At 40.1% G+C, this 27,500-nt stretch overlaps 3 protein-coding genes across 3 annotated transcripts in view; all 3 read right to left on the reverse strand.

Moving 5' to 3' along the window:
* The window catches only part of LOC138002828 (uncharacterized), a 37,998-nt gene extending 14,808 nt beyond the window's left edge, over positions 1-23,190 (reverse strand). The window contains exons 1-6 of the mRNA XM_068848805.1: positions 22,987-23,190; positions 13,903-17,879; positions 9,386-13,050; positions 2,726-8,610; positions 1,680-2,007; positions 416-1,038 (exon numbers count right to left, since the gene is read on the reverse strand). Coding sequence (XP_068704906.1) covers positions 416-1,038; positions 1,680-2,007; positions 2,726-8,610; positions 9,386-13,050; positions 13,903-17,839 — 14,438 coding nt within the window. The 5' untranslated portion in view covers positions 17,840-17,879; positions 22,987-23,190. The remainder of the gene's footprint in view (positions 1-415; positions 1,039-1,679; positions 2,008-2,725; positions 8,611-9,385; positions 13,051-13,902; positions 17,880-22,986) is intronic.
* Positions 23,191-23,693: 503 nt separating this feature from the next.
* LOC138004478 (myosin-6-like) lies at positions 23,694-25,675 on the reverse strand. Its single transcript, XM_068851007.1, has one exon. The coding sequence runs from the start codon at positions 25,531-25,533 to the stop codon at positions 24,073-24,075; it is 1,461 nt and encodes a 486-aa protein (XP_068707108.1). The 5' UTR covers positions 25,534-25,675; the 3' UTR covers positions 23,694-24,072.
* Positions 25,553-27,500, reverse strand: part of LOC138004479 (uncharacterized) — a 7,247-nt gene continuing 5,299 nt past the window's right edge. The window contains exon 3 of the mRNA XM_068851008.1: positions 25,553-25,690. The gene's annotated coding sequence lies outside the window, so the exon portion shown is untranslated. The remainder of the gene's footprint in view (positions 25,691-27,500) is intronic.

Raw genomic sequence — 27,500 nt, forward strand, 5'->3', positions numbered from 1 at the left:
GCAGTGGTGAGAGCACTCGCCTCCCACCAATGTGGCCTGGGTTCGATTCCCAGATCCGGCGTCATATGTGGGTTGAGTTTGTTGGTTCTCTACTCTGCTCCGAGAGGTTTTTCCCAGGGTACTCCGGTTTTCCCATCTCCTCAAAAACCAACATTTGGTTTGATTTTATTTTATTCCCTGAGTGTGCCCAATTAGCGCTCGTATGCTAAATCCAGTGACACTTAAATAAAGTTATTATTATTATTATTAAAACGCTCTCAGAGGCTGGTTCTTAGAGAGGCAAGAACAAATTCAGTAGCGTGTGATCATTTGGTTCCTATCAGTGCTTGTCGCGCTTGTAAAACTAAGCTTCAGTGCTTCGAATGTGAGAATTCTTTTGTTGAAGTAAAGACGAAACTGTACATCATTTCAGTACTTCCACCTTTTCGAACTTCTGCTTTCAATCTGTGCAATCTCATACTCTCCATCATCCTCTTCTTCAAGAGTAAACTGCACAGGTTCGTACTTCCGCTCCCTATAAACCTGAAAAGATGACGTAGATCCGGTTGTCCACGACGTCACAGGGCTTCGGCGGGGCATGGGGTCGATATCAATTTCCAGTTCTGTGGTTGCGTGGCGTTGTTGTATGTCGATATCTAAGGTACTGGTTGTTTGCCTTGATGCCTCATTTTCCGTAGTGGCGTTCGTCTGTTGAGCAATGTATTCCACTGTTGTTTGTAGTCTCTGCGAGTGAATTTCGAATTCCGCTGTCGAGGATTGACGCGTCAAGGTGTAGTCAAGGCTTTGTCTGGGACTTACATTTATGTCCAGGGTCGTTACCTGCGGTTGCACGTTGATGTCATCATGTGTTGCTGTCTCTTGTCGACGCCCCTTGACTTCGACATTTAGTGTGGATGTCTCTATTTGATCCTTCAAGGAATCGGTTTCTTCCAATTCTTTCTTACATTGTTCGTAAGCTCTGTGGCTTAGTATTAAGTCGTCCTGTAAGCTCTCGATCTCGCTTTCAAGGTCTTTAATCTTACGCTGTAAGGTGTTGACCTGGTTGTCAAAAAAATTAAATGTAAAAATTAACAATTTAATCACATGTTAGCGTCAAACCATTGCTCTGCCAACAAAGTTGGATACTCATCATGAAAGCATTTTCATACTCAGCGTATTAAAAACTAAAAAAACATGAGTAATTCTGGGAATTTCCTTGTTTCTGGTCGAAACTACGACTAATAATAATATCATTTATAATGCTGCACAAATTTCATAAAATGCTCAAATATACTAAAACTGTGGATTTTTTGGCGTTGAAGGCTCACTCTGATTGGCTAATCAAACTCCGAATATCCTTTGCTATTCACCTCCAAGCAACTCGCGCGGGGTTTGCGCACGAAATTATTGTAACATTGCTGAAATAAATGAGTTTAAATCATCGTTTTGAGCTATATTAGTGTCGGTAGCTAGTGTCGGTAGCTATCAGTGTCGGTAGCTGGTGGTGGGTATTTTCCTCGCCTTGTAGGCACCTACCTCCACTTCGGTGAATAATTGTTAATTACTTTACTATCCTTAATTTTAGAGCACTGAAAAGATTGATAGGGTTATCAGAAATAGAGATTTCTTGTAAAGACAACTCAAATGTTGGACTAAAGATCCGATCGTGGATTGTTCGCTCTAGAGCCACTTAAACTAACCTGATTGGTCTTCTGTTCTCGTTCTACGTCACGTGACCTACACACCCTTCGTTGCTCTTCAAGCTCTTGCTCCAGTCTCTCTAGACGAGTCTGTTTTGCTGTGATGTCCTCGTTTGCTTCGTTGAGTCTCCTGTGAGTGTTCTGTAGATCGTTTTCGAGTTTTCTGAGTTCAATGCGGGTGCTACTAATTTCTTGAGATATTTGCTCTTTTTCCACTGCTCTGGAATCAAACTCTCTTTCCACGATTAACAACCTCTCCTTTGCCGCCTTCAATTCAAGCTCCAATCGGCGTTTTTCTTCCTCTAACTGCCTGATAGTATCCTCGAATCTTAAACAAACAAAGAAAAGAATGGAATAAATATTTAACAGTGATTTCGCCGCCCGATCGCCGCTAGCCACTGAGATCGGTGATGGTTTCACAGCGTTTATTTAACAATTATTCCATGAGCGCGCGTTGGATATGAGATCATAAATATAACCAGAAAAATATAGCCAGTCTCGTATCCAACAAGCGCGAATGGAATAATTGTTTTATTAAATTCCTTAAACTCCAAAAATTTGAAAGTACGAAATAAGGTGCGAAAGAAAGCGAGAAAATCCGAGCGAAATAAAAAAAACTTGATGAAGATGCGATAATGTGTAATACCTTGAGGTCAGACAGACGTAGGCTCGTCACAAAAACATTTCTCAGTTGACTTTTCGCGTACTTGTAAACGTCGGAATTGATCCAAACATTCCACAAAAAATGTTTTTTTTTTGGCTTTATTCAGATAAGAAGTTCCGCTTTCCAGCGAAAAAAAAATTAGCTTAGCAACGTTTAGCGCAATCACTTACCATATAAGGTCAAACTAAGGTATATGAGCAGATAACCGAGATTGAGTGAACCAATCAGAGCACGCGAAATGCATTATCCGAGGTTGAGGACTTAATAAAGACAGTTATATTTTCGCAATATCCTACTCCTCCTGCTCCTGCGCTCTTTAAGACAGCCGCTTCATACAGTGCATAAATTAATGAAAGTAATTTTAGAACGGCAAGGCAAATACCTCCGTAGTTTGCTCCTGCAATCACCAAGGTCAAACTCCAGGTTTTGCTTCTCGTGGATTAAGGTTTCTTTCTCCATTTCAATCTTATTGTAATTTTCCTTGATAACAGTGTATTCAGAGAACATCTCTTCTTTTTCTTTCCTTGTTTCTACGGCCTTGTTAACAACATCTTCTTTCAACATTAATTGCTCTTGTAGGCTTTCAATCTGCCTGTTGAGATCCTGATTTTCTTGGGTAAGATTTAAATTATCAAACCTAGAATTCCTAATTTCTTCTTGCAATCTGGTCTTCTCTCTTTCATACGAATCCAGTTCACCTCTTCTTGAACCCGCCTCTCTCTGCAATTTTTCCAACTCTCTAGTAACTCGCCTCAGTTCGTCTTGAGCTTCGGAATTGCTTAGTTTAACCGCAGAAAGTTCTTCCTTAAGGCTGACGACCTTCTCAGTTTCAAATGAATCGTGTTCATACTTATGCATAGAAATTTGACGCTTTAGTCTCTCAATCTCCAGCTGCGACTCTTGAAGTTCGTCCTTTGTAACCACCATTCCTCTCTGCAGCTCAGATATCTCGTCCTTAAGCTTCCCATGTTCTTCCTCACGATTAACTTCGTCAGTTTTGCTTGTTGCCAACTTATCTTTCATGCCTTGGAACTCATCTTTCATCAGTCGTAACTCTTCCTCTGCCCTGGCCTTATCTTTACGTAAGGCAAACGTTTCGTCTATGTAAACCTCTCTCTCCGCGTTCGAAGTGTCTTGATCGTCCTTGCAGTGAGCCAGCTCTCTATTCAACGTGGAGACTTCAAAATTAAGTGAGTTTATTTGGGCGTTCAATTCACTTATGCGATTCTCCTTTTCAAACATACTTCGTTGATAGCCGTCGACGGACCTCTCGTGCTCGAAAACTTTCTCGGATAACTCGATTTCGGATTGGTGAAGTCGTACGAGTGCTTCTTCTAACTCATCCCGTAAACGATTTTTCTCCGATGCGGAGCTGTTTTTATATTCATCACTCTGTCGTTGTAAGAACTCGGCGTCTTTAGTCTTTTCGTCCAGTGCCCTTTGAAGCCGAATCATCTCCTGACTTTTGAATTGCTGCTCATCGACGATTTTCGTTTTCTCGTGAACGAGAGCATGGTATGTTTTCTCTAACTCAATATACTTTGATTCAAATGTTTGCAGCTTCTCTTCAAGGTATGCCCTCTCTTCCGTACTGAGGGAATGAGCCTTATATTGACTGAGTTCACGTCGTGCGGCGGAAAGTTCCTTTTCAAGACCATCTATCGTCCTGGATGAGTCTTCTAACTGAGTGCTTAATTTCTTGTTGTCTTCTTTAGCATGATCGTACATGTTTTCCACATTCGAGAATTTCTCCTCTAACTCATTAATTTCTTTTTGAAGACCTTCTGTCTTGCCTTCGGTGTCCTCTCCTCTGTCCTCCAGATTTCTCAGTTTTTGATTCAATGAAGCGATCTCGTGTTGCAGTGCTTCTTTTTCTTGACTGCATTCACTTCGAGTACCACTGAGTTCCTCTTTAAGGACCTGTATCATCTTCTCTGAGTCTTCTATCTGCGAACTTAGTATCTTGTTAGCCCCTTGAGCTTCATTATACATGTTCTCAACAGTCGTAAACTTCCTCTGAAAATCCAGAATTTCTCGTTGAAGAGCGTCTGACTGGCCTTTGGTGTCCTCTTGTCTTCCGTCCAATTCTTTCAGTTTTTGTTTCAGTAAAGCGATCTCATTTTGCAACCCTTCTTTTTCCTGGTGACAATACTGATGAGCAATGACCAGCTCCGATGCCTTCTTGTGCGTTTCCAAGAGCTCTCGCTGCAGCCTTATCTTCTCGTCTTCACTTTCCTTGCAAAATATTTCCAGCTCCTTACATTTGTCCAAACTCGTTTGAAGGTCAAGCTGCAGGATATTGAACTTTTGCGAGTAATCTTCCAAATCTCTGACGCTGAAGATTCCATCCTGGTAGCTCAGAAGGTCTTGCTTCATTGTTTCATTTGTTGCCCTGCATGTTTGTAATTCCAGTTCCAAATCTGCTACTTTCGTTCTCAAGTAATTCGTCTCTTGTTGCAGAATCTCGCTCTGGATTTCGCTGGTTTGAGTGTCATCCTGTAATGTGCAAACAAGATTGTGAGCTGAAATCTTATCATTTATCAGTCTTTCTTTCTCCTCTTCACATTCTTTCAGTTTCCTCTTCTTTTCTTCCAGCTTCTCAATTATTGTCTGAAACTCCTGACTGATCTTTTCTTTCTCTCTGGTATGTTCTTCATAGGATCTCTCTTTCTCGTTGAGATCTCTCTTAACAGTCTCCACTTCATCGACTAGGAACGCTTTCTGTCTTTTGAGCTCATCCACGGTAACATCTTTGTCTTCCATCTCCCGAGTTGCATTAGCTAACTTACTATTTAATTCATTGATCTGGTTCTTTAAAATGTTCAAATTCTCACGATCACTCAAACTGCTGTTCCTTAAATCATCTATTTCGCCAACTAAATGATCCCTCTCTTTTTTACTGTCCTTTAGATCCCGCTCCAAAGTTGAGATGTTTGCTTTCAAATTCGCGAGTGCATTCTGTTGTTCAGACTTTTCAAGTTGTTCAAATTTTTGAGACTCCTCTGCGTCTTTAACTCGATATTGTGCTGTTCTTGCTGCGTCTTCCCATTCTCTTGCCTTATCTTTCCACGTTTCACAAATGGCTTCTAATTCTCCAACCTTGCTTTGAAAGTCCAAAACCTCAATTTGCAAGAGATCATTCTTCTCTTCCATCTCTTGCGCAACGTTCTGCAACTGTTCCAACTTTTCTTCCTTTGCTTGTAGCTCGTATTTCAACTCGGTTACCCTTTTGTGAGATTCGAGATTTTCTCGTTCCAATTCTTCATCCCTTGCAAGAACTCTGTTGTACGAACATTCCATCAATGCAAGCTTTTTTTCGTAATGCAGTACTTCTCTGCTGAGATCGTTTTTCTGGTTTTCAATTAATTCATAATTCGCTTCGATTGAAACCAACTTTCTCTGTGCTTCACTCGCTTCCTCTTGTATCGCTTCCTTGGTCAACTTAACTTCTTTGTAAGATTCCTTTAATTCAATTAGCTGATTATTCAAACTCTCGAGCTCCAATGAGGTGTGGGTGCAATCACGGCGAGCTGCTTGGTAGTCTTCTTTAACTTGCGTGAGCTCTAACCTCAAAGCTGCAAGTTGTTCTTCAGCTTTGGCTTTCTCTGTGACACTTTTTTCATGGATAAGTCTAAAAGAATCTAACTCACGCTGGAATTTATTAAGCTGGCTTTCGAGTTCGTCTCTCTCCTTTTTCAACATGTTTTCCCCTGATTGAAAGTTTTCGGTTGTTGTTGTTGTTTCTAGAAGTCGATAGTTGAGGCTTTCCTTTTCTTTCCTTAGCCTCTCGCAGATTAGCTGTTTCTCTTGATTTGATGTCTCTAGCCGAAGTATTTCACTTTTCAGCTTGTCGCATTCCCTTTTGTTCATATCAGCTACAGTTTCTGCGTCTTCCAATCGCTCTTCAGTTACTTCCAATTGGTGCTTTAATTCCTTGTTGTTGTATTCAAGTTTCTCCGTGTCAATCTTTGCATTTGAGAGATCTCTTCTGAGGTTTTCGAGTTCACTCTCGAGACTCTCCCTTTGCAATTCCAGCTTCTCAATCTCAGTTTTCTTCCTTTCACTTTCTCGTAGTTTAATGTCGTTTTGTTGCTGTTGTTCAGTGAGCCTCTTCCGGTTTTGAATCGCCTCCGATTTCAAATTTTCAAGCTTCAGTTTTGTCTCCTGAAATTGAGCTTCCAGGTGAGATCTCTCCTTAGTCTCCTCTAGTAATTTCCGTTCATGTGTTGTCAATTTAGTCTTGTAAGAGTTAATTTCTGTTTGTAAATGACTCTTTGCAGACTGAATTGAGTTATAAGCAACTTCAAAATCTGATGCTTTCTTTAACGCTTCCAAGAGATCTTTCTGTTGTTGCGATTCTCTCTCAAGATTAGAACTCAATGATAGTTCCAGTTTTGACACCTTCTCTTCCGCATTGAACAAATCATTACCTAGATTCTTTATCTTACTTTCGTTTACGGCACTGAATGCCTCCATCCTTGTGATCTTATTCTTGCACATAAGCAATTCTTGGTCAAGCTCTGTTATTCTTTCGAGTGAATCGATAGACTCTTTCTGGAGGTCTTTTTCTTTTTTCTCGAGGTATGCAACTGCCTGCTCCAAATCAAGTACCTTTCCCCGAAGACTATTCACCTCTCCTTGTAAAGAAGTTTTAGTTTCATCACAATCTCCGTGTTCCAACTCTAGCTTAGACAGCTTACTCTTCAGGTTTATTATTTCCGTTTCCTTGTATTCTTTTTCTAAGAGAATACTCTGGTACTGATTGTCATGTAGAGAAACGAGCGAGCCGTTCATCGATACCACATCTTCAGAAGGCTTACTTTTTTCCCGCAAAGTTTCGCCCAGTCTAGTCTGTAAGTCAGCACTTTGTTGTTTTATAACACCCAATTCGCTTTCTACTCGGCTCTTTTCTCTCTCAGCACTGTCCAAGGCAATCTTCATTTCGGAGGAATCCCTTTTCAGGGCCATGTACTCCTCCTTTAGTTTTTCCTTGTCACTTACAATTGTGGTATACCTCGCTTCCAGGTACGTTAGCTTTTGCTGCAGGACTGTTAACTCATGTTCTCTCTTTTCATATTCACGAGACATGGCTTGGTACCTCTCTCGCAAATCGATAACCACGTCTTCATTGTATGAACCATCTTTCTTTAGCTTTTCGTTTTCATTTCTGAGCTGTTCCATCGTCAACTTTAGGTGTACTACATTAGCTTCATTAGCTTCTAGTTCTGTTTGTAATTTGCCAATTTCTTCTTGAAAGTGACCTTGCTTCTCTTTCTCTTTTGATAGGTCAATGTTTAAGGTCTTAATGTCCTCCTCCAAAGCGTTCTTCTCCGAACTCAACGAAGCAATTACGTTGTCTTTCTCAATAGCAGTGCTCTTATGCGCCTCAAGACGTGCACCTTTTTCTCTTAAATCTCTCTGCAAGTCATCGACATCTTCTTTTCTCTTTTTTAATCGTGATTTGGTGTCTTCAAGTACATGTCGCACGGTCTCCAGGTCTCTTAGTGCTTGATAAACCTCGTCTTCCAAGGTGGAAACCTTGCCGTGCTTTTCCACTAGCTCTCTATTTAACTCTTCATTCTCGTCGAGCGCTCTACCAAGGCGTAACTCAAATTCTGAACTTTGTCTCAAGGCGTCAAATAAATCCTTTTCACTGTTATCTCTCCTGTGCTGCAGTATCTCAAGACTCGACTTTGTTTGAGAAACCTCTTCTTGCAAACCACTGATATCGTTTTGTAAATCCCCGTTTTCCATCTTCAACATTTCAATCACTTCTTCCTTCCTCGTCATTTCCTTGCTATGATACTCTATTAGAATGTCTTGTTCCTGTACTCTACTTTGAAGACAACTGAAGTCTCTATCGCCATCGGTTCCTTTTGCTGCGAGCTCATTCATTTGTTGCTCCAAGTTGTCTTTCAGCTTTTCCGTTCGTTGAAGTTGTGTTTGCAGAGAAAACACTTTGTTTCTGCTTTCCTGAGCTTCAGATCTTAAGCGCTCAAATTCTTCACTGTCCTCATCACGCGCCGCTCTCATAACTTCCAGCTCAGCCTGGAGACACTGGACCTCTTTCTCCAGCTCATAGCTGTTCTCTTGGCTTTCACGATAACCATTTTCTAGGCTTGAGACTTGAGCCTGAAGGACTATATTCTTCTGCTTAACTTCATCTTCCCTCTCCTTGAATTCAACTAGCTGTTTTTCTGTATGTGCTACTTTACCTCTCAGAGAATCAGCGTCGATTTTTCCTCTGTTGATAGTTTCTTCTTTCACCTATTTTAAGAATGACAGAATATAAGAGGAAATCTAAATTACGGAATAAGTCAGAAGCAATCTTCGTCTAAGTCTAGACAGTGTCCGGCAATAAAAAACGTTATTTTATAGTTTTGTGCGTTTGTTGCATCGGACTTTGCAAATGCCCGATACCAACCAAATATTCTTGTAATATCTGTTCTGAACCTTCTAGCACTCTTGTTGATATTAAATTTCCTTAAGGCTTATTTATTCCTTTAAGGCTGAAATGCAACTTTCACCTTAATTCTGAGCCAGACCTTTGGATTCTAGGACGAGGACGAAAACGAGTACGAGTTTTGACTGCCTGTTCTCAGCAAAAATACTCCAAAAATTTATAACACGTACGATTAATCTTTCTCTTTGTTAGCAACATAGGTTGCTCAGTTATTCTTATTGCTGTAACTGAGCCTTTTCCTGATCGAAAAATACCAAAACTTCTACCGTGTTCTACCGACGACAAAACCTCGTACTAAAATGACGACGGTGTCACGTTTTTCCCGCCAAAATGACGCCTGGTTTGCGCGCGCTCACTGTTGTTCTATGAGAAAATCTCGTACTCGTAGTCGTTCTCGTCCTAGAATCTAAAGGTCTCTATTCTGCCCCCTCCAGAGGCTCTTTGCGTTAGGCGAGGGATAGTTTAGCTTTGGGAACGTGACAAAACGCTATTATTTTGTCACGCTCATTTAGAGCCGTCTGGGTGAGAGGCAGATAAACACTGGTGATTTTTAGCCGAGTGTAACCATTTTGCAATTACCTTCAAGGAACCCTCTGCCTCGGCTAACTGTTGAAGTGCGGAGCTCAAGCTTGATTCAAGTTCCTTCCTCTTTGTCATCAACAAATCGTTTTCCCTTTCCTTATCCTTGACAGTATTCTGCAACGATTTTATTTCCCCTTCTAAAATTCGCTTGGAATCTTTTAACTGTGCAATGGACCTTTCTTTGACGTCCAGCGTTTCTTTAAACACGTCGCACTGCCCTGTCAACTCTGTGACTTGTCTCTGATAACTGATCATATCATTTTTGTGTCTAACGGCAGTCTGTTTACACTCATCGAGTTGAAATTCAAGATTTTCGTTTACACCTTGAGAATCATCCAGTCGGCTCTTAAGAGCTATTGCATCGTCTTTGCATTTTTTTGTTTCGTCGCGTGCTCGTTCTTTCTCAGCTACGGCCTTCCTTAACTTTGAATCCAGTTCGCTTGTTTTTTTGTGTTCCTCAAAGTTGTCTCGTTGAAGACGAGCAATCTCTTGTTGCAAGCGTTCAACCTCTTCCTTTAATGACGCGATGTTCTGCTTCAAACTGTCTCTCTGCCCTTCGAGAAACATTTTGCTGCTTTTAAGTTGCTGAGTAATTTTATCTTTTTCGTCTACCTCTTTGTTCGCCATGTCCAGGAGTAGTTTTTGCTCAACAACTTTCTGTTCCAAATTCAGAGCCTTATCAAGAGCTGCAGACACTTGCGTATTTGCATCTTCCAATTGCGCGGCCAACGTCCCTCGCTCGTTGGATTCAAAATCATATTTGTGCTGAAGATCAGCTAGTTTGCTCTGTGTGACAATTAACTCTTGTCTGGCCTCTTTTCTTTCACTTTCGTTTTTCTTGTATAATTTCTCAAGATCTCGAATTTTCTTTTCTGCGTTATCGCTTTCGCGCTTGCTTTCATCATGTTGTTGTTTGGATAGTTTACATTCCGATTCCAGGACAAGAATCTTACTGCTCGCACTTTGGAGTTCATGCATAAGATCACTTTCTGTTTGCGATGCTCTCCTGAGTAAAGTTTCAAATTCGAGACACTTTGAACCTGAGACCTGGATTTCTTGTTCCAAAGCTGATTTGTCCTTCTCTAATCTAGCTACCAAATCTTCTAAGCGTGAGATGTTCTGTTTGCAACGCTTTATCTCATCACCTGAATTTTCTATATTTCTCTGACTGATATCATTCTTTGATTTGCTTTCTTCATACTCGGATTTTACATTCTCCAACTCGCTTTCTAAAGAAACTTTCAGGGATCTTAGCTCTTCGATTTGGGAATCCAATGCTCTATTTTGGTTTTTTAGTTGCTCAATAACCATCTGATTGTCCTGTAGTTCTCTCTGGGCTCTAGATCCATCCTTAGTTTCCTTTGTGAGCTTTTCTACCGCGTCACTTAAACTAAGCTTCAGCCGATCTCTTTCTCGCTGTAAGTTCTTGAGCTTTTCTTCTTGGTCTTTGTTCTTCTGCAAGGCAAAGTTTAACTCTTGTTCCATTTCATCCTTGGAGTCGTGAAGACCCTGGAGGTCTTGCATTGCTTTCTCTTCGTTGCTCTCGTACTCCAGAAGCTTTGACCTCGCGTCTTCTTGGACGACTTGGAGATTCTCAAACGACACTTTTAGTGTCATTCCCTCTTGCCTCAGAGTGTCCAATTCTGTCAGCAATTCACTAATTCTCTGGTGTAATTCTTCGATTGTTTCCTCTTTTTTACTGAGCGATTTCCTCAGAGACTCTGCTAATCCTCGTTGCTCTTTGAGTTGGCATACAGCCTTTATGTTTTCTTCTTTGAGTTCGATATTCTTATTCTTGGAGTCAGTGAGTTGTTCTTTAAATGTTTCTCTCTGTGCTTCCAGTGAACGTATCATAGATTCCACCTTTGTTAGTTTGTTGCTGCTAGCGAACAGATCGTCTTCCAGTGAGTCCTTTTTCTCACGAAGATTGGCAATTTCCTCATCTCGTTGCACAATGTCTTTCTGTAGGTTACTTATTTGTAGTTTCAAATGAAGCTGCTCGCTTTTGGCTGTATCCAACTGAATGGAGTAACTGCTGTTATTCTCTTGTGATTGTCGCAGTTGACTTCTAATTTCATCCAATTCTTTCACTGCTTCTTCATAATGTGATTCCATCACGGAAACCTTCTTTCGCAAACCGTTCAGTTCCGCCTCGAGATCGGATATTTTATTTTTACAAAGGTCGAGTTCCTTGTCTGTCAGTGTTGCTTGCTCCTCATTTTTATTGAAAAGGGTCTCAATAGTGGCTACTTTCTTACGAGTTGCCTGCAATTCTATTTCAATTTGCTCCTTCTTCCGTTGCGCCGCTTCCAAAATTGGTCTCATGCGGTTTACCTCATCCCTTGTCTCCCACATCTTATCTTGCAGTGTGCGTCTTTCATTTTCTATTTGGTGCAAGTCTTCGCTTTTCTTCTTCACTTCAGACTTCAAATAATCGTTTTCAGACGTCAGCGATGTTATTTTGGCCTTGTATTCCTCTGTGACTCGTTCTTTCTCCGTTACCTCTTCCGAGAGTTCGCTGAAAGTTTTCTCGCTTTTTTCCAAACGCAACTTAACCACGGAAAGTTCCTCGATCGTCTTCTTGTTGGAGAGATTAAGGTCGCCCGAGTGAAACTCAAGAGTTGCTTTTTCTCTGAGTGTGTTCTCCAAAACACCTTCAAGCTTGTTGATTTTCTGTTCCAGAACAATCACCTGGCGTTGAGCGTCCAATTTATTGTGTTCACTCGCTTGATATGAACCCTGTAGCTCAGCCAGTCTTTTATAAAACGAGTATATCTCCTCCTCCAGCCGCTGCTTTTCGTATTCACACACTTTGTACATCGCCTCAAGTTCTTGAAATCTCTCCTGGTTTTCCAGAAGCTGGTCTTGGAGTTCTCGTTTATCTTGTTGAAGCATATCATTCTGTGTTTGATTTTTCGCGAGTTCCGTTTTTGTTTGTTCCAAGTTGGTCTCAAGTGTGGAACATTTTTCTCTCAGGTCAGTAATACTGCCAACCTTGTTCGCGGCATCCTTTCTTAGAAGGTCCAAGCTTCTTTGGCAATCGTAAAGATGATTTTGTACCGTTCCAAGTTCATCCTTGCATTTCAACAGTTTTGCTCTAACATCTTCCAGTTGCTCTTTGTATTGAGCCTTTTGCCTCTGTGCGTTATTTAATTGACCTTCAAGCTTCGTTGTGCGATGTCGACTGCTCTCCAATTGCCTTTCAAGATCATCGTTCTCTTCTTCGTTTCTCTGAATATTCTGTCTCAATTCGGACACCTTTTTCTCTTCATGAGAAAGACGTTGTTTTAAATCTTCTTTTTCGCGCTCGCTGAACTCGTAAGCGGATTCGATCTCGGACAAGCTCTTTTGGGCTGCATCCAATTTCCCTTCTAGTTCTTCAATCTGTCCAAATTTGCATCCATAATCAGCGTCAAGCTGTGACGCTTTGTTCTTGATCACTGTCAGCTCGTCCTCGAGGTCGTTGATGACCTTACGCGCGGCATTTAGTTGAATCTCCAGATCTTTAACTTTTTCTTGAGCTCGAGCGTACAAGTCTTCAACAGTCGTGAGCCTGTTGGTGACTCGGAAAAGCTCTCTCTGAATATTATCCTTCTCTGATCTTAGAGTGCTCAGGGTGTATTCCAATTCTGCGATCCTATCCCCAGCATTTTGAAGATCACCTAAATTAGATAGAAAGTTCAATTGTTAACCTCAGGACTCCTACGTTCCACATCACCTATTACTGGAAGATGACACCACTTACATGGTGAAATCAAAAGTTTAAACCATCTTTCAGGATCATCTATCGATGTCTTGCGTTCCCAGATATTAGAGAGAGTTTGAGTCGAGTGTCGTAAAACCAAAACCAAAGTAATTACTTTGGCCAATCAAAAAGGACGGAGACAATCCAGTAAACCAATCAAAACTCAAAGTAATTACACGTAGCCGACACAAAGCGCGGGAAAATGTACACGCGCGAGCCACGATTGGGTTTGGTTTCACTTGTGATTGGTTGAAAAAGTGGCGCGAGAACTTTAAACCAATCACTGAGTGAAGTAATGCAAAACCAAAGCAATTTGCTAACTACTTTCGAAAGTCAATTGAAAACCGTCCTAGGAAAGGGAAAAACCGGAGTGCTCGCAGAAAATCTCTCGGAACAGAGAATTCGAAGAGAACCAACAAATTCAACACGCCGTTGAGTCTATGGTTTTAACCTACGTACATTGGTGGAAGGCGATGGAATGCGAGTGCTCTCACCATTGCGCCAGCCCTTCTCCTCGTTTTCAGAGACCAAAAAGAAAAGCATAAGCGCGAGTGCGAAGAACCTAATCCCTTCTTACCAAATGTGATTGCAGGGGGGAGAAGACGTTTTAGTGCCGAGTAGTGGACCTTACTAACTTCTATAACAGCTCGCTTTGTGCAACTATGGGTTTTTACTATATCCCGTAGACTGTTGCGACGAAGGCGAAGTTAAGATGTACCAAGTCTACTGTCGGATTACACAAAATGAATGAAAAAAGATGACCACTTACCTTCTAAGATTTCTCGTTTTTGATTCACAGCTTGACCAGTCATGTCGTTTTGTTCCAACTCCGTCCTCAAATGTTCCATCTGTTTTTGCAAATGGTTCTTTTCCTCTTCAAGCTTTTCCATCAAATGACTCTTTGACAAAAGTTCCTTGCGATAAATATCGCATCTCTGCTGGTGTTGAACGAACTCTTTTTGCAGGTGAGAGTATTCCTCTTTTGTCCTTGTCAGCTCCTCTCGCACCTCGTCCAGTTGGTCTTTCAGTGAATCCCGCTGTTTTAAAACTACTTGTACCTGTGACTCAAACTTGCTGATCTTCAGTTGACTCGTGTGGACTTCATTCTGCCGTTCCTTGTGGCTCTTGTTGAATTCGTTCTCCACTTCACTGACCATCTTCTGAGTATTTTTCAGTTCCTGTTCCAAATTCTCATGTTCTTCTTGAAGAAGCTTGTAAGCATTCTCCCATTCTACAACTTTATCCTTTTCCGCCCGCATCTCTTGTCTTAGGTCGTACGTTTCCATTTCAAATGATTCAACATTTGACGTAGTGTTCACAAGTTGAACTTGAATGCTCTCCAGCTCCTTCTCAAGGTTCTCTTTCGCTAGCCGAATGCGTTTGTTTTGAGACTCTTTCGAGTGTACATCCCTCAGGTGCACCTCAGAGTCTCTTTGAAGTTCTTGAAGCCTTGTTTGCGTCTTATGTAGTTCCTCTTGATATCTCCTTGCTGCATCTCTTGTTTCATCCAGAAGCTGTTGCATCTGCTTCTTCTGCTCTAATAAACTCTCAACCTGGTTTTTAAGCTTTGTGACTTTAGCTCGCTCTGCTTCTCCTCTTGTTTCTTTATCGTTCTTTGAAGCCCTGTGCGAATTCTCAAGTTCAGAGAGCTTCTTCCTTGCATCCAGTATCTCCTTCGATAAATCCTCCTTCTTAGCCTCTGAATTCTTAACAGCGTTTTCAAGTCGGTCATTACTTTCCCGGTGAGCGAACACCTCTTTTTCAAGCTCGTCTATGGTGTTTCTGCAAATCTCCAACTCCTGGCGCAGTTTATTCTCGAGCAGCTGTATCCCATTATACGCATTTTCCATTTCTGTGTTCTTGGCTTCCAAAGAAACAGCTTGTTTTTGTAGCCGCAGGTTTTTCTGTTTCAACGAGTCTCGGTCATCTTCAAGGTCTTTTAAGTGGGAAGTCATTTCTGAGAGTTGATTTTGAACCAATTCGAACTCGACCTCTAGAGACTTTGCATCGGGTGCGTAACCAGATGAAAAGTCCTCAGATTCGTTCATGGCTGATTCTAACTTCTTCTTGAGTGCATTGTTATCTCTTTTCATCTGGTCAACCAGACTTTCTTTCATTTCGCTTTCTTTGGTTTGTTGTTCGAGCTTCTTAACTGTGTCTTCCAACTCTCTTTCAACTTTTCTTAATTCAGTTTTGCAGTTCTGGAGCTCCATGTCTCTAATTTTCAAGGTCTTTTCGTTCCTCCGAAACTCCTGAATTTCACCTTCAAGGCCGCTTATTTTTGTCCTCAGCAGTAGATTGTCTTGTTGTGACGATCTTCTGTCGCTGTCGAGACTTGATTCTAACCTTGAAATGTTCCTCTGGGCTCCAAGAAGCTCGTGCTGTAATCGTTCCTTGTCGCTCTGAATCTTCTCGCACATTTCTTTCCATCGCGCATTGTTATCCTTCATCGTGATTAACTCAAAGTTTAATTTGTCCCGTTCTTGTTGCAAGCGTTCATTATATTTTTCTTTCACAGACGATTTTTCTCTTTCGCTCTTCAGCTCACTATTCAGAGCATCTTTCTCTCGCTGACATCCTGCGAGTTCGTTATTTATAGTCTCAAAGTCGTTTTTGAAACGCTGAATTTCCGCTTGTAAAAGGTCTTTTTCTTCGTTCAGCTGTATCAGCGTATTGTTCTTCTGTTGGACTTCTGAGCTAAGTTCCTGATATTTCATTTGCTGATCAATCCATTGGTTGTCGCGTTGATCCGTTCCATCCATCGCTCTTCTGTTAGCAACCTCCAATTTTTCAAGTAAGTTCTGCTTCTCTCCCAATGTACGCTGCAGCTGTTTTTCTGCCTTGTTATATTTGTTATCTAGAACTTTCATGTCCCTTTGAAGATCTGCTTTCTCCTTTCTTTGTAGTTCAATCTTCACTTCAAACTCTCCAAGCTTCTTGTGCGACGACAACACATCCTGATGAAGTTGCTCCTTCTGTTGCCGACACGTTTCATAACCGTTCTTGAGCTGCGCAATTTTTGTGTTTGCCGGGAGCAACTCTTGTTGTAACTTCAACTTTTCTTTTTGACAAATTTCGTATGCGCTTTCAAGCTTTGCCAACTTCTTCCGTGCAACCACAAGATCACTTTCAAGATTAAAACGCGTCTGTTCGGAAGACCCTTCAGCACCATCCAGTGTGGAATACTTCTCTTGATACTCTATCAACTCACGCTGCAGGTTTTCGTTCTTCAATCGGGACTCATCGTAGTCGGCTTGTAACTCGGCGAATTTTCGTTCAGATGCGAGGATCTTTTCCTGTAGATTATCTTTTTCCTGACCAATCTCTGTTTGCTTCACCTGCACTGCGGATCTCATGGACTTGAATTTGTCGAGTTCAAATTCACTGGCTTCCAGTCTTTCTCGAATCTGTTTTATCAAGTTGTCTTTGGTAGCAAGCTCTCTTGTGTGATTATCGTTTATTACGTTCTGCTCCCGCAACTGAATTTTTAGCCTGGATAATTCATCTCTCTCTGCGTGACTGTTTGAATTAATTTCTTCAATCTTTTGCTTCTGGAATTTTCTCTGTCGTCTCTCATTTTCCAATTCAGTTTCAAGTTTTGAGACTTTGCTTCGGAAGGTTTTTATTTCGTGTTGGAATTTACGCTGCTCCTGTAAATATTTCTCATTCTGTGCTCTGCTGGCCGCCAAATCGCTTTTAAGTGTTTCCACGTCAGTCTCTAGCATGTTCTTTGCAGCTTTTAGCCTTTCAATTAAAGTCTCTTTTGAAGATATTTCATTCTTCTGAACTTCATGATGTCTCTGATGCTGCAAAAGTTGTACCTGCATGTTTTTAAACTCTTGAATCAACTGTTCTCGCTCTGTTTGAAGTTGGTACCTCTGTGACACCACTGCCTTTCTAAGTCGTTCCTCAACCTCCGACATCTTATTTCCAAGCTGAATTACGTAGTTCTCGTCAGCTCTTGGAGACGACTCTCCGTGCCTAGGACTCGACACGGAAGCGAATCGATACGATTCTCGTGTACTACCGATATCTTCTCGTTTTCCGCTTTCTAAGCTGCGTATGATTTCCTCATAATGCGAGGCAGTGTTTATTAACTCCTGTAAAGTTTGCTTGTCTTGCGTAATACTTTCCACAGCAGACATAATCCCCTCTCTACCCAGCTGAGTTTCGCGTGCTTCGCTTTCCATGTGTATTCCTTCTTTTTGAAACTTCAATTGGCTTTCTAACCAGTCCTTTTCTACACAGACCGCGGATAACTCAGCTTGTACCGCACTTAAACTTTCCAATGACTGTAGTCGGTTACTTTGGGTAGTTTCCAGAATTTCCTGAAGTTTGTCATTCTCCTTGTGCAACCTGCTGATAGTAGCGTCCTTCGCCTCGAGAGCTCCTCTTGCGCATGCGTACTGCTGATGCACCTGTTCTATGTTTTGGTGTGCATTGGTTAGCTCTTCTTGAAGTTGTTTAACGGCGATTTCTTTACACTGAACCACGCTACAAAGCTCCTGTACTTTATTTTCGCGCTGAGCACTTTCTTCCGAAACGGGTGTCGTCTGCCTTGATTCACGAACCGTTGTTAATTCCTCTCGGAGGATGTGAATAATATTTTCTTTCCCTTCTAATTCCGCTTTCAGTTCTAAGTTTTCTATTTCAAGCTGCACGTTGTTTGCTATGTCTTTACGTCTTGTGTTGTCGTAGGCTTCCATTACAAACCAAGATTTTAATTTGCGTGGTAAAACAATAACCCTGAGAACAAACAAAGTAAAAGAGAGATGCTCCAATAAACATTTAATTCATGGCTTAATTGGCAATAATTGTAAAATAAGGTGGAATCGTTTTTTAACCTTCCTAATCGACTTCAACTTAAAATTCGAATAGTGCCAAAATGTTTACTTTTTTAATCGTGTTTTCGTTTGCGGTTGAAATAGCGAGACCGAAGCCAGTAATTACACAAAATAGAAACCGCGAATGGTTGGTTTTCATGGAAACCTGAAGGCGTCACGAAGGGATGTTCAGCCTAAGTGGTATTGTTTACAAGCCATTAACTTGGCAAAAACGATACTATATTCCCGTTTCAAATGGTCTATAATGTTGGCTTAAGGCGGTTAAGTGTCGTAAAAAGTATCAAGTAGACCTCTTGCTTCATTTATTCGCTGTAAATGAAATTTTCATTTTCACCTTGGTTAAAATTGTCTTTACTCCCGCACCAGAATTTTAAAAAGTAGATAAATTACCTGGCAAACAAGTATTTAGTACAACAATATTTACGTTTAAAAGGAAATCATGTAGTAAAAAATCATAAGAAAGAAACGTTTAATTTGATCATGGATTTTTTTCTATAGTTCAGGGTGTGCAATATTTGAACTGAATAAACAATAGTAGGAAAATGAAATTGTTGAAAAATAAAAATTTATCTGTCGTTTGAGTGCTAGGAATGATCCTTAAATAGCAGACTGAACTGGAGGGGTTATCATATATGCATGCTTTTGCACAGATTGTCAGCTAAATGGAGCGCTGGCAACTTATCTCCGAGGAAGTTCATCCTAAAGCTGTCCACCAAACATTCCACTCTAACGGCTAAGTTTTAATTACAATCATAAAGTTTTGTCGAAGCGGAGATATAAATGACTTCAACATGATTTCTGCAGTTATCAAATTCTACAAGTTTTTTCGGTAATGTTGTTCATAACCAGCTATTTAGTTTTACGCCGATATATCACACAAACGAAAAAGATGGAGTTACGGGCTGAATTTAAAACTGGAGTTGGAAAAAATATCACCTTGTCCAGTGTTAAGTTATTGCCGTTCAACATATACTTGAAATACGCTAACAAAATACTCCTAACATTTCACCTATTTTTTGCATCCTCTGAGTGAAAATTTGGGAAACTTAACAGGGAAAAAGGACAAAAGGTTTTAAGTTACAGGAAACGGTCTGCCATGATATTGGAAAGTACAATATGTTTAACATACTCTACCTATCTCGTTCGTCAGAGATACGGTTCCCAGTTGAGGTTAATCACATAGTGATATCAGCGACCTACCAACACCTAAAACGGTTCAGGGGTTTCCTCCCTTTCTTGGTACAGAAACTGAATTTCTCAATGTTCCTCCCGCATAAAATAAATTCTATATGTCCATTTTGTCAGGTCTTGGTGACCGCAAGGTAAATAGCGCCAACGGGAAAGTCTTTTAAGGGAACTCCTTGTTTTCAGTGGGATGATGTATCTGACCAATAAGATGGTTGTATTCCTAGGCCATGTTTATAAACAACGGTACTTAGAACAAAGGAAAACAAGCGTAGCACCCGCGCAATTAGCTCAATTATTGGAATAAAAAGTTTGCATTCTCCATTGTTTAGAAACTGTTAAATTTGCGGAACTTTTTCTCAGCCAATGCGAAACAAGGACAAATTAAACTGTTACCTATCCATCGAATATGTTTTTTGTGCTTCCCGTCGGCCGTCGTTCTTCCGCCTAGTCACTCCATCCTCATTTGCAAGCGAAATTCCTACGCAAATTTGTTTTTGTTTCAGATATTAAAAACTGGTTGTCATTTTGCGCCTGGTTTCGAATCGAAACATGCTTAATTTGATGTTATCTAACTATAATAGACAAGGGCTTTCCAAAAAAAGCTTCGTATATTCAGCAATCATATGTTTGAGTTACGGTCGTATTCAGAAATATGCTTAGTTTTTGAATGACGAGACAGAGTCAGTGTCAACCTCGTTCCCAGGGTCTCTCGTCTTCCCTTGCGTCAGACAAGGTATTAATTAAAGAGGAAATCGACTTTGAAATCGAGAACTAAGGATAGTGTCCAAAATTGAGAGATTCAGCTTCAAGTTTTCTTCGGCAAACGGCAGCGGGCTAAAATAACAAATGTTTGATTTCATTTCACTTCTCAGCTTTTAAGAAAGTAATAAAAGGAGAGAAATTCGCTAAAATAATAAGATTTTCTGCTTCAGTGAACTCTCTAAAGGTACATTCGGCGAATGCTACTATATTCAGTCTGCTGGATCAAAAATTTCCTCATCCACTAACAAAGGATGTGCTCATTTATGCCTCATAGAGCTTCTCTGAGCTTTTACGGAATATTAAAAAACATATCTCAATTCCGGTTGCCTTTGTATCTTAAAAAAACAGCACATTTTTAATGGTATCCGCCACTAGTATTGCGTAGGACTGGCGCTGAGCATTTTAAAAGTCGAGGAATTTTTCGGCCAGAGTGCAGTTTGTTGCGCCTTATGAAAGTTCCTCAATGTTTGTATTTACTGTCTCTCAGCGCTAAAACAAAAGAAAGGAAGGAAACGTTAACTCGAAATGCTTAAGTATAATGAATCCTAAAAAGCAATCGCATTGATCGGTAGCAACCGTGTTTGCTGTCGTCCCTTCCCCTAAACAGCTGCCGAGATCATTAACTCCGTTCGATACCGTGACACGAACGAACCCTTTGTTTATAACAATCGAAACAAGAGCTTCGTATATATTATAATTGTGGTCGTCCATCGTACGATCATGGGCAGTCAAACCAAATGCAACTTGGTCAGGTTGCTTCGACCAAGGCGCACTTACCTCCCGCCGTGCTGGAGGTAGTTGATCCAGCTCAGGACGGGACCAATACTCAACACTTGCCTAGAAGAAACTTTTTCTTCTGTTATCGCATTTGCAAATTATTAGTCATTCATGCAAGTCCTCTCCAATGAGGACTATAAGCCGCACAATTCTGTGGGCCTTAGAGAACCCACAAACTACACGGAAAGAGTTGCGCAAGGAGTTTATATTGTTGTCTTCTCTCCTACCCAGCATGCAACAAGAGTACTATTTCATGGTGCCAGTGTGTAAAACTAGTAGATACCAGTCTAGTTTTATTGTACATAACGCGAGAGAATACGCACCGTAATTATCCAAATGTCACGCTCGAGCTTAGGGGTCTATGATTGTATTTTAATAACATTTTAAACGTCATTATTATTACTCATGTATACATATATTTAACAATTATTCGCCGAAGGCGAAGTGATTATCGGTGAATATTCACCGAGACGAAGTCGAGGTGAATATTCACCGATAATCACTGAGCCTGAGGCGAATAATTGTTTTAGTATAAATACACAGGTGATTATTTTAGAAAAGAGAAAAAAACCATTTCAACGCGAAAATCATCTTCACTTACAGTGGCAAAACGACTACTGGCAGCCATTTTGTCCGTCGAGGTGATTATCGGCTGATAATCCGAGATAGCGAGCCAATGAGAGCGCGCGATTTTGTATAATCACCTGTGTATTTATACTAAATATATATATTTATATAAATCTTATATATATATATATGTACCCTTCTATATCTAGTCTATCCTTGCGGTAGAGTGCTCGATGCGTTTCGCAGAGCGTAGTATATCTGAAGGTTGAACTAATCAATAAGACATAACTTTTTCTGTGACTCTGAGTTTTACGCTTACGCGATCATCAGACAGACTTTAAATGGAGTATTAAATTCTGTCTGATGATCGCGTAAGCGTGAAACTCAGAATCACAGAAAAAGTTATGTCTTATTGATTAGTTCATATATATATAATTTTTTTTTCTTAACCCTTTTAATATATATATATTTACTATTTTTTTCCATCACTGTACATAGTTCCGTAATTCAGCCTTCGGGTTGCCATGGAGTATTTTTAATAAATATCTATCCTCATCTATCTCTACCTTCTGCTGCAAATGTCCCCGGCTTGGTGTGGCAACCAAAAAAGCTTATACACTCCGGCTTTTCATTTGAGCCCGAAAACATTCTTAACCTGATGTTGTTAACGATTTGTGGTAGACTAATGCCATTGCCCCATTCACACCAAACCTTAAACATATTTTAAACATGTTTAGTTAAACACGGTTTCAAAAAAAGTGTTTTCTTTTTAAATCATGTTCACTGACTTTTGGCGAATATAAATTTAGCACAGGTGAAAGCATGTGTTGAAACACACCTGAATATCGTGGAAATTAACCAGTCCTACATTTTTCTGAGACTAATTTTCATTTTGTTAAACCCAGTTTGATTAAACATGTCTTGTTGGTGTGAATGGGGTATAATAACTCACTGACAGCTGCCCTTCAGTGTGTCACGCAATAAGATAATAACATTGTTAATATTAAAGACCCCCAAGTATTTGAGTTAAATTTCTTGTTAGACCAAAGTTATACATTTCTTTTACCTTTATTTACACTAAGCATAACATGAAACAAATGAGGAAAATAAAGACGTTCTTAACTAAATCTCGGCCTAGATAGGCCATTCTTAAAATTTTGGGTCCTTCTCATCCCGAAAAAAAGTTTCTAATCAGTAAACACGTGTCGTGTATGAGCCCAGGTGAGCAGAAACGGCCAGAACGGTCAAGGATAATTCGCCGAACGCTGAAGATACCCGCTACAGATAAAATTGTATCTTTTTTCAGATCTCTGTTTTCAAACAGGGGAAGAAGAATTAACATGAAAATCAATGTTTTGGGATAACAAAGTAAATATTTGCGTTCACGCCAAATTTTCTGTGAAGCTATTGGTCTAATCATTTAAGGTGTTAAAAAACTGGCAAAAAATATCATCATATTTTTTTCTTCGCTTTTGGATCTCGTACCGTAAGAAAAAAGAAAGCTCGACCCTTTTCCCGCCAAATACAAACTTTCAATGTTCGATATCATGGTCATTATGTTCAACATTGCATTCCATATTATACCTGTTTTACTAGCCAAAGGGGAGTTTTGTTCAGCTATACAAAAATATATAAATATCTTCATCTGCATGCAAAGACACTAACTAGTGTTTCAAACTGAGAACAAATATGCGGGATCTTCCTCGAACAATTACCTGAATCAACTCTAGCCGACGAACGTACTTGCGACCGCCGTCAACTCCCGGCCACGGGTATTATTTTGTAATCTCCCGTCTTCAACACATAAATCAAGATGAAAACTGCACGTGAAGAAATCGAGTTTCCAGATACCACAGGTGGGTAACCGAGCGTATCGTAAATTGGGATAAATTTTATACCTTTCACAGTAAAGGCGACAAGATTACGAGCACATTACTGAAAAAGTATATATATATAGTCTACAGTACCACGAGGTACTGTTGCCATAACAACGCAAACGAACAGATGTTTTGCTGTAGAGGGTTGGTAAATCCACTGGCTTGTATTCTGTACACGGCATTTTGGATTTTTATGTGGTACAAGGGACAACAAGACCGATTTTGTCCAGGCGTTCCTTCCTGCGTTGCTATTGCACTCAAAAACTTAAACCTCCTAAAATTTCCAAAACGTAATGCAAGAGCAATTAAAGATCCCTTATTAAAACAGCTCAAACTTGACCATAAATAGCAATTCAGTATTTTTTCCCGAAAAACAAGGTCACCAAAAAAGGGAAAGCAGTCTCTGAATTTTTAACTTGCTCTGTCGAAAGCTATGTTTGCTTCCGATTGGCTGTTTGCTTGAAAATTTCACGCAACAGTCGCAGGTAACATTTCAACTATTCAGTCTCGCTACAAACAATGGTCAAGTTAAAAAAAGCCTCTCTTTTTATTAAATTCGACCACAAGGCGAAGTGGACTCCGCAAGAGACACTTAATTATAAATTAGAAACCAACTAAAAACTCAACAAATTTCAATATTTAGAAAAGTTCATTGTAAAGTTTGTAGTAGTATTAAAAGCAACCACATCTCAACCTGATAAATAAGAAAAAGGTATAAATTTGAATTCTTGCGGATACTATCGGCTTTTCAGCTGAAATAAAAGACAAAATGTTGGAATTTTAAGACAATGTTTGTCATTAATTATAAAGGAGTCGCGCATAAATCGCAGACTGAATTTTAAAAAACAGGTGTGGATCTTATTTGTAGTTAATCCATGAAAACTGATATATAAAGCAACAAAACATGGAGTAAAAATTTCAGAGTCAACTTGTAATTTCCATTACATCACTACAGACCGAGTTTTTCTTTGCATTGTCAACGATATTTAGCGCCTCCTTAAGCCACGATACCTCTGTTTCTGACACCAAAAACTTTCTCCTAATATTTCTGAAATCTGCGCATTTTTTCTCCAAGCTATTTCTCAAATGCTTATTTTCCTCTGCCAGTGCCAACAAATTATCATGTAGATCGTTGTATTTTTGCTTAAAATCTTGGAGAGCGAGATTTTGCATTTGATTCCTATTTCTCGCCTGCTCCAGCTCCTTTTGTGTCGCTGTTAGGACGAACGTTAGCTCTGAAAATTTTCCTTGACTTTTCAAATTTTCCCTGAAAATCTCGTTAAGCTCTTGACAAAGCATTAAAACATGCGGATCATTTTTGTTCTGGTCTATTTTGGAGTCACTACACTTTGCTTTGTTAGTATACTCGGTTAATTCTTCTCGAAGTTCATTCACCAGGTCCTTATACGATGCAGCTTCGCATTCTAGCATTTCAATTCGTTTCTGTCTTTCAGCTTCAACATTTCCCCAATTATCTACAACATTTCTCAATTCCTGAACTTCTTTGCAATATCCTGCTACTTCAAATTTCATCCCTTGTTTAATCTTTTCTTTCTCGTGTTCGCATTTCTGTAGTTTCTTTGTAAATACGTCCATTTGATTCGTCACTTCGACTGCTTGGTCATTTGATGTGTGTGCCTCCGCCTTCAGTTTGCAAACCTCACTCTGATACTTGCTTAATACTTTTCTCAATTCTTCAACTTCTTTCAGTCCTTTCTCGTATTCCTTTTTGTAGACTAAAATCTCTTTTTCCAATTCCTCGACGCGCTTGGCATTCTCGTTTCCTTTGTATTCTAAACTTTCAATTTTTGCCTTCAAAACTTGTATTTCATCTCGACTTGCTCCGGTTTCTGTTCTTAGTTCTTCTTCTAATTTAAACCTCTCGATAAGCTCTTCTTCAAGTCTCGATTTAAACGCTTCTAGCTGGCCCTGAACTGAAGCTAAATCTTTGCGCGTTACTTTAAGCTCCAATTCCGCCTCCGCCTGCTTTTCCTCAATCTTTCCTCCGCCGCAACTGTTGCAATGTGTTTCCGCACTGGAATTCAACTGGAATTCACACCCCATTGGCTCTGAAGCCTTCACTACCTTTATATGACCTTCGCCACCTGTCAAGAATTCAGAGTCTTCGTTGCCAGTGATACCGTTTGTGTAAACAGACGCATCCCTCGATTCCAGCTCGGGTAAAGCTTGTAAGCCACTATCAATCAATCGAATATTCTCTTCTTCCAAACAAATTTCCTTGGTGTCCAAATTTTCTTGCTCTGTTTCGACAATAACATTGTCACCAAGTGAGAACATCTTTTCGGGAGTCTTAATTCTAATAACCTCCTTCACATTCCTACTTCCAAGGGGCGGTGAAGATAGCTGAATAGTAACATGAGTCATGTTGGTATACTCCTTTAATCTCTCACTTCTTCAAACAACGCACCAACAGCGTACAAAAAAATACTTAAGGGATTCAGTGGTTTCCTTTCTTTGGCTGAAATCCAACTCTTTCAGTCTCTCATCGGAGCGTACGAGTTTTGGATTGTATGCAAACATCCTGAAAATAAAGTTATTTCTCAATTTGAATACAAGAAAAATTGAATCTGAAATACGACTCAAATTATCCTCAATAGCACCTGTAGACATGAAATTAGCTTATCGCGAGCCAATCAGCTTTCATTGCGTCTTGATTCTAATTAAAAAGTCACTTAAGGAAAAGAAATAATTACGCTCGGCTTGTTACAAGCTCGAGAAAATGAAATTAACTTTGCATAACTTCTCCTTGAAGGTTATCGTCGGAGCGCTTCGTCTTGATGAAAAAACCACCAGCATTTTGGGATGAAATTTATATTTTTTTTCGCGCTATGATTGGGTAATTTGGCGGGCCGTATTCGGCAGTAAGGGTCGCTTACTTCCATGGCACGTTTTTCTCATCGATTCCATATCCAAGAGAAATACCGGTAATCAACAAATCGACAGTACAGTTTCTACCACAATATTGGTCATTATTTGTTACCTGAGTATTGAACAATTATTCCATGAGCGCGCGTTGGATATGAGATGTAAATAGCTAACGAGGCGCGTAGCGCATACAGAGAGAAATTTCGCAAATCCAACAAGTGCGAATGGAATAATTGTTTTTTAAAATTCCTTTCCCTCCAAAAGTTTGGAAGTGCGAAATGCGAGCGAAAAAAGCGAGAAAACCCCAGCGAAATCGAAAAAACTTGATGAAGATGCGATGTTGTGTAATACCTTGTGGTCACAAAGACGCAGGCTCATCACAAAAACATTTATTGCCTTTTTGCGTAGTTCTAAACGTCGGAATTCATCCAAACTTTCTACAAAAAAGGTTTTCTTTTTGCTTTATTCAGAGAGAAATTTCGCTTTCCGGCGAAAAAAAATTAGCTTAGTAACGCTAGCCCAATCAATTGCCATATAAGGTCAAACTAAGGTATATGACCTGATAAGCGAGATTGAGTGAACCAATCAGAACACAAGAAATGCCTTAACCGAGGTTGAAAATTTAATAAACTTTATTACACGCACGGCTCAACACACGAACATTGTAAGCCAACATTCATCGAACGCAAAATAGTGTAAAATGTTGGTCAACGATGCTTGGCGATGCTTATGATTCTTGCGGACAGTAGGGAGCTTACGAAACGAGGACGACGACGGCTACGAGGACTTTATTTGAAAATACGAGTTCGCGTTATTCGTATCACTACGAAACTATTTCATGTCGTTTCGCGTTAAAAATGTATAGTAACTATCGAATAATTAAACTTGTATGAGTGGGTTGGAAGCGTAGAGAGAGAACTGAAAATTCATCGTCTTGTGCTAACGTCCTCCGCAAAACCTTGAATTTGGTCATTTCACGTCGTCATTTAGGAGATGACGGCAAAGAAATGTACCAAAATGTAAAACGCACGTGCAGAGCGTGCAGAGCCATTGTTTTTGCTCACTAAACCTATTTTTTTGTAGCGTCGTCGTTGCCGTCGGCATCGTCGTTTCGTAAGCTCTCTAGTAGTGTACGCGACAGCTACGTCGACTTCAAGTTATAGCCCTATCAAATGTCAAATACCTAATACTTAATACTTACTAGTACTTAATCGAGGGATGAAGCTCAGCGTTCAGGGAACAACAACAACATGCCTTAACAGGCCTTAACCGAGGTTGAAAATTTAATAAACTTTATTACACGCACGGCTTAACACACGAACATTGTAAGCCAACATTCATCGAACGCAAAATAGTGTAAAATGTTGGTCAACGATGCTTGGCGATGCTTATGATTCTTGCGGACAGTAGTGCAAGCGACAGCTACGTCGACTTCAAGTTATAGCCCTGTCAAATGTCAAATACCT

The sequence above is a fragment of the Montipora foliosa genome, chromosome 5 (genome assembly GCF_036669935.1).
Source record: "Montipora foliosa isolate CH-2021 chromosome 5, ASM3666993v2, whole genome shotgun sequence".
NCBI classification, from domain to species: Eukaryota; Metazoa; Cnidaria; class Anthozoa; order Scleractinia; family Acroporidae; genus Montipora; species Montipora foliosa.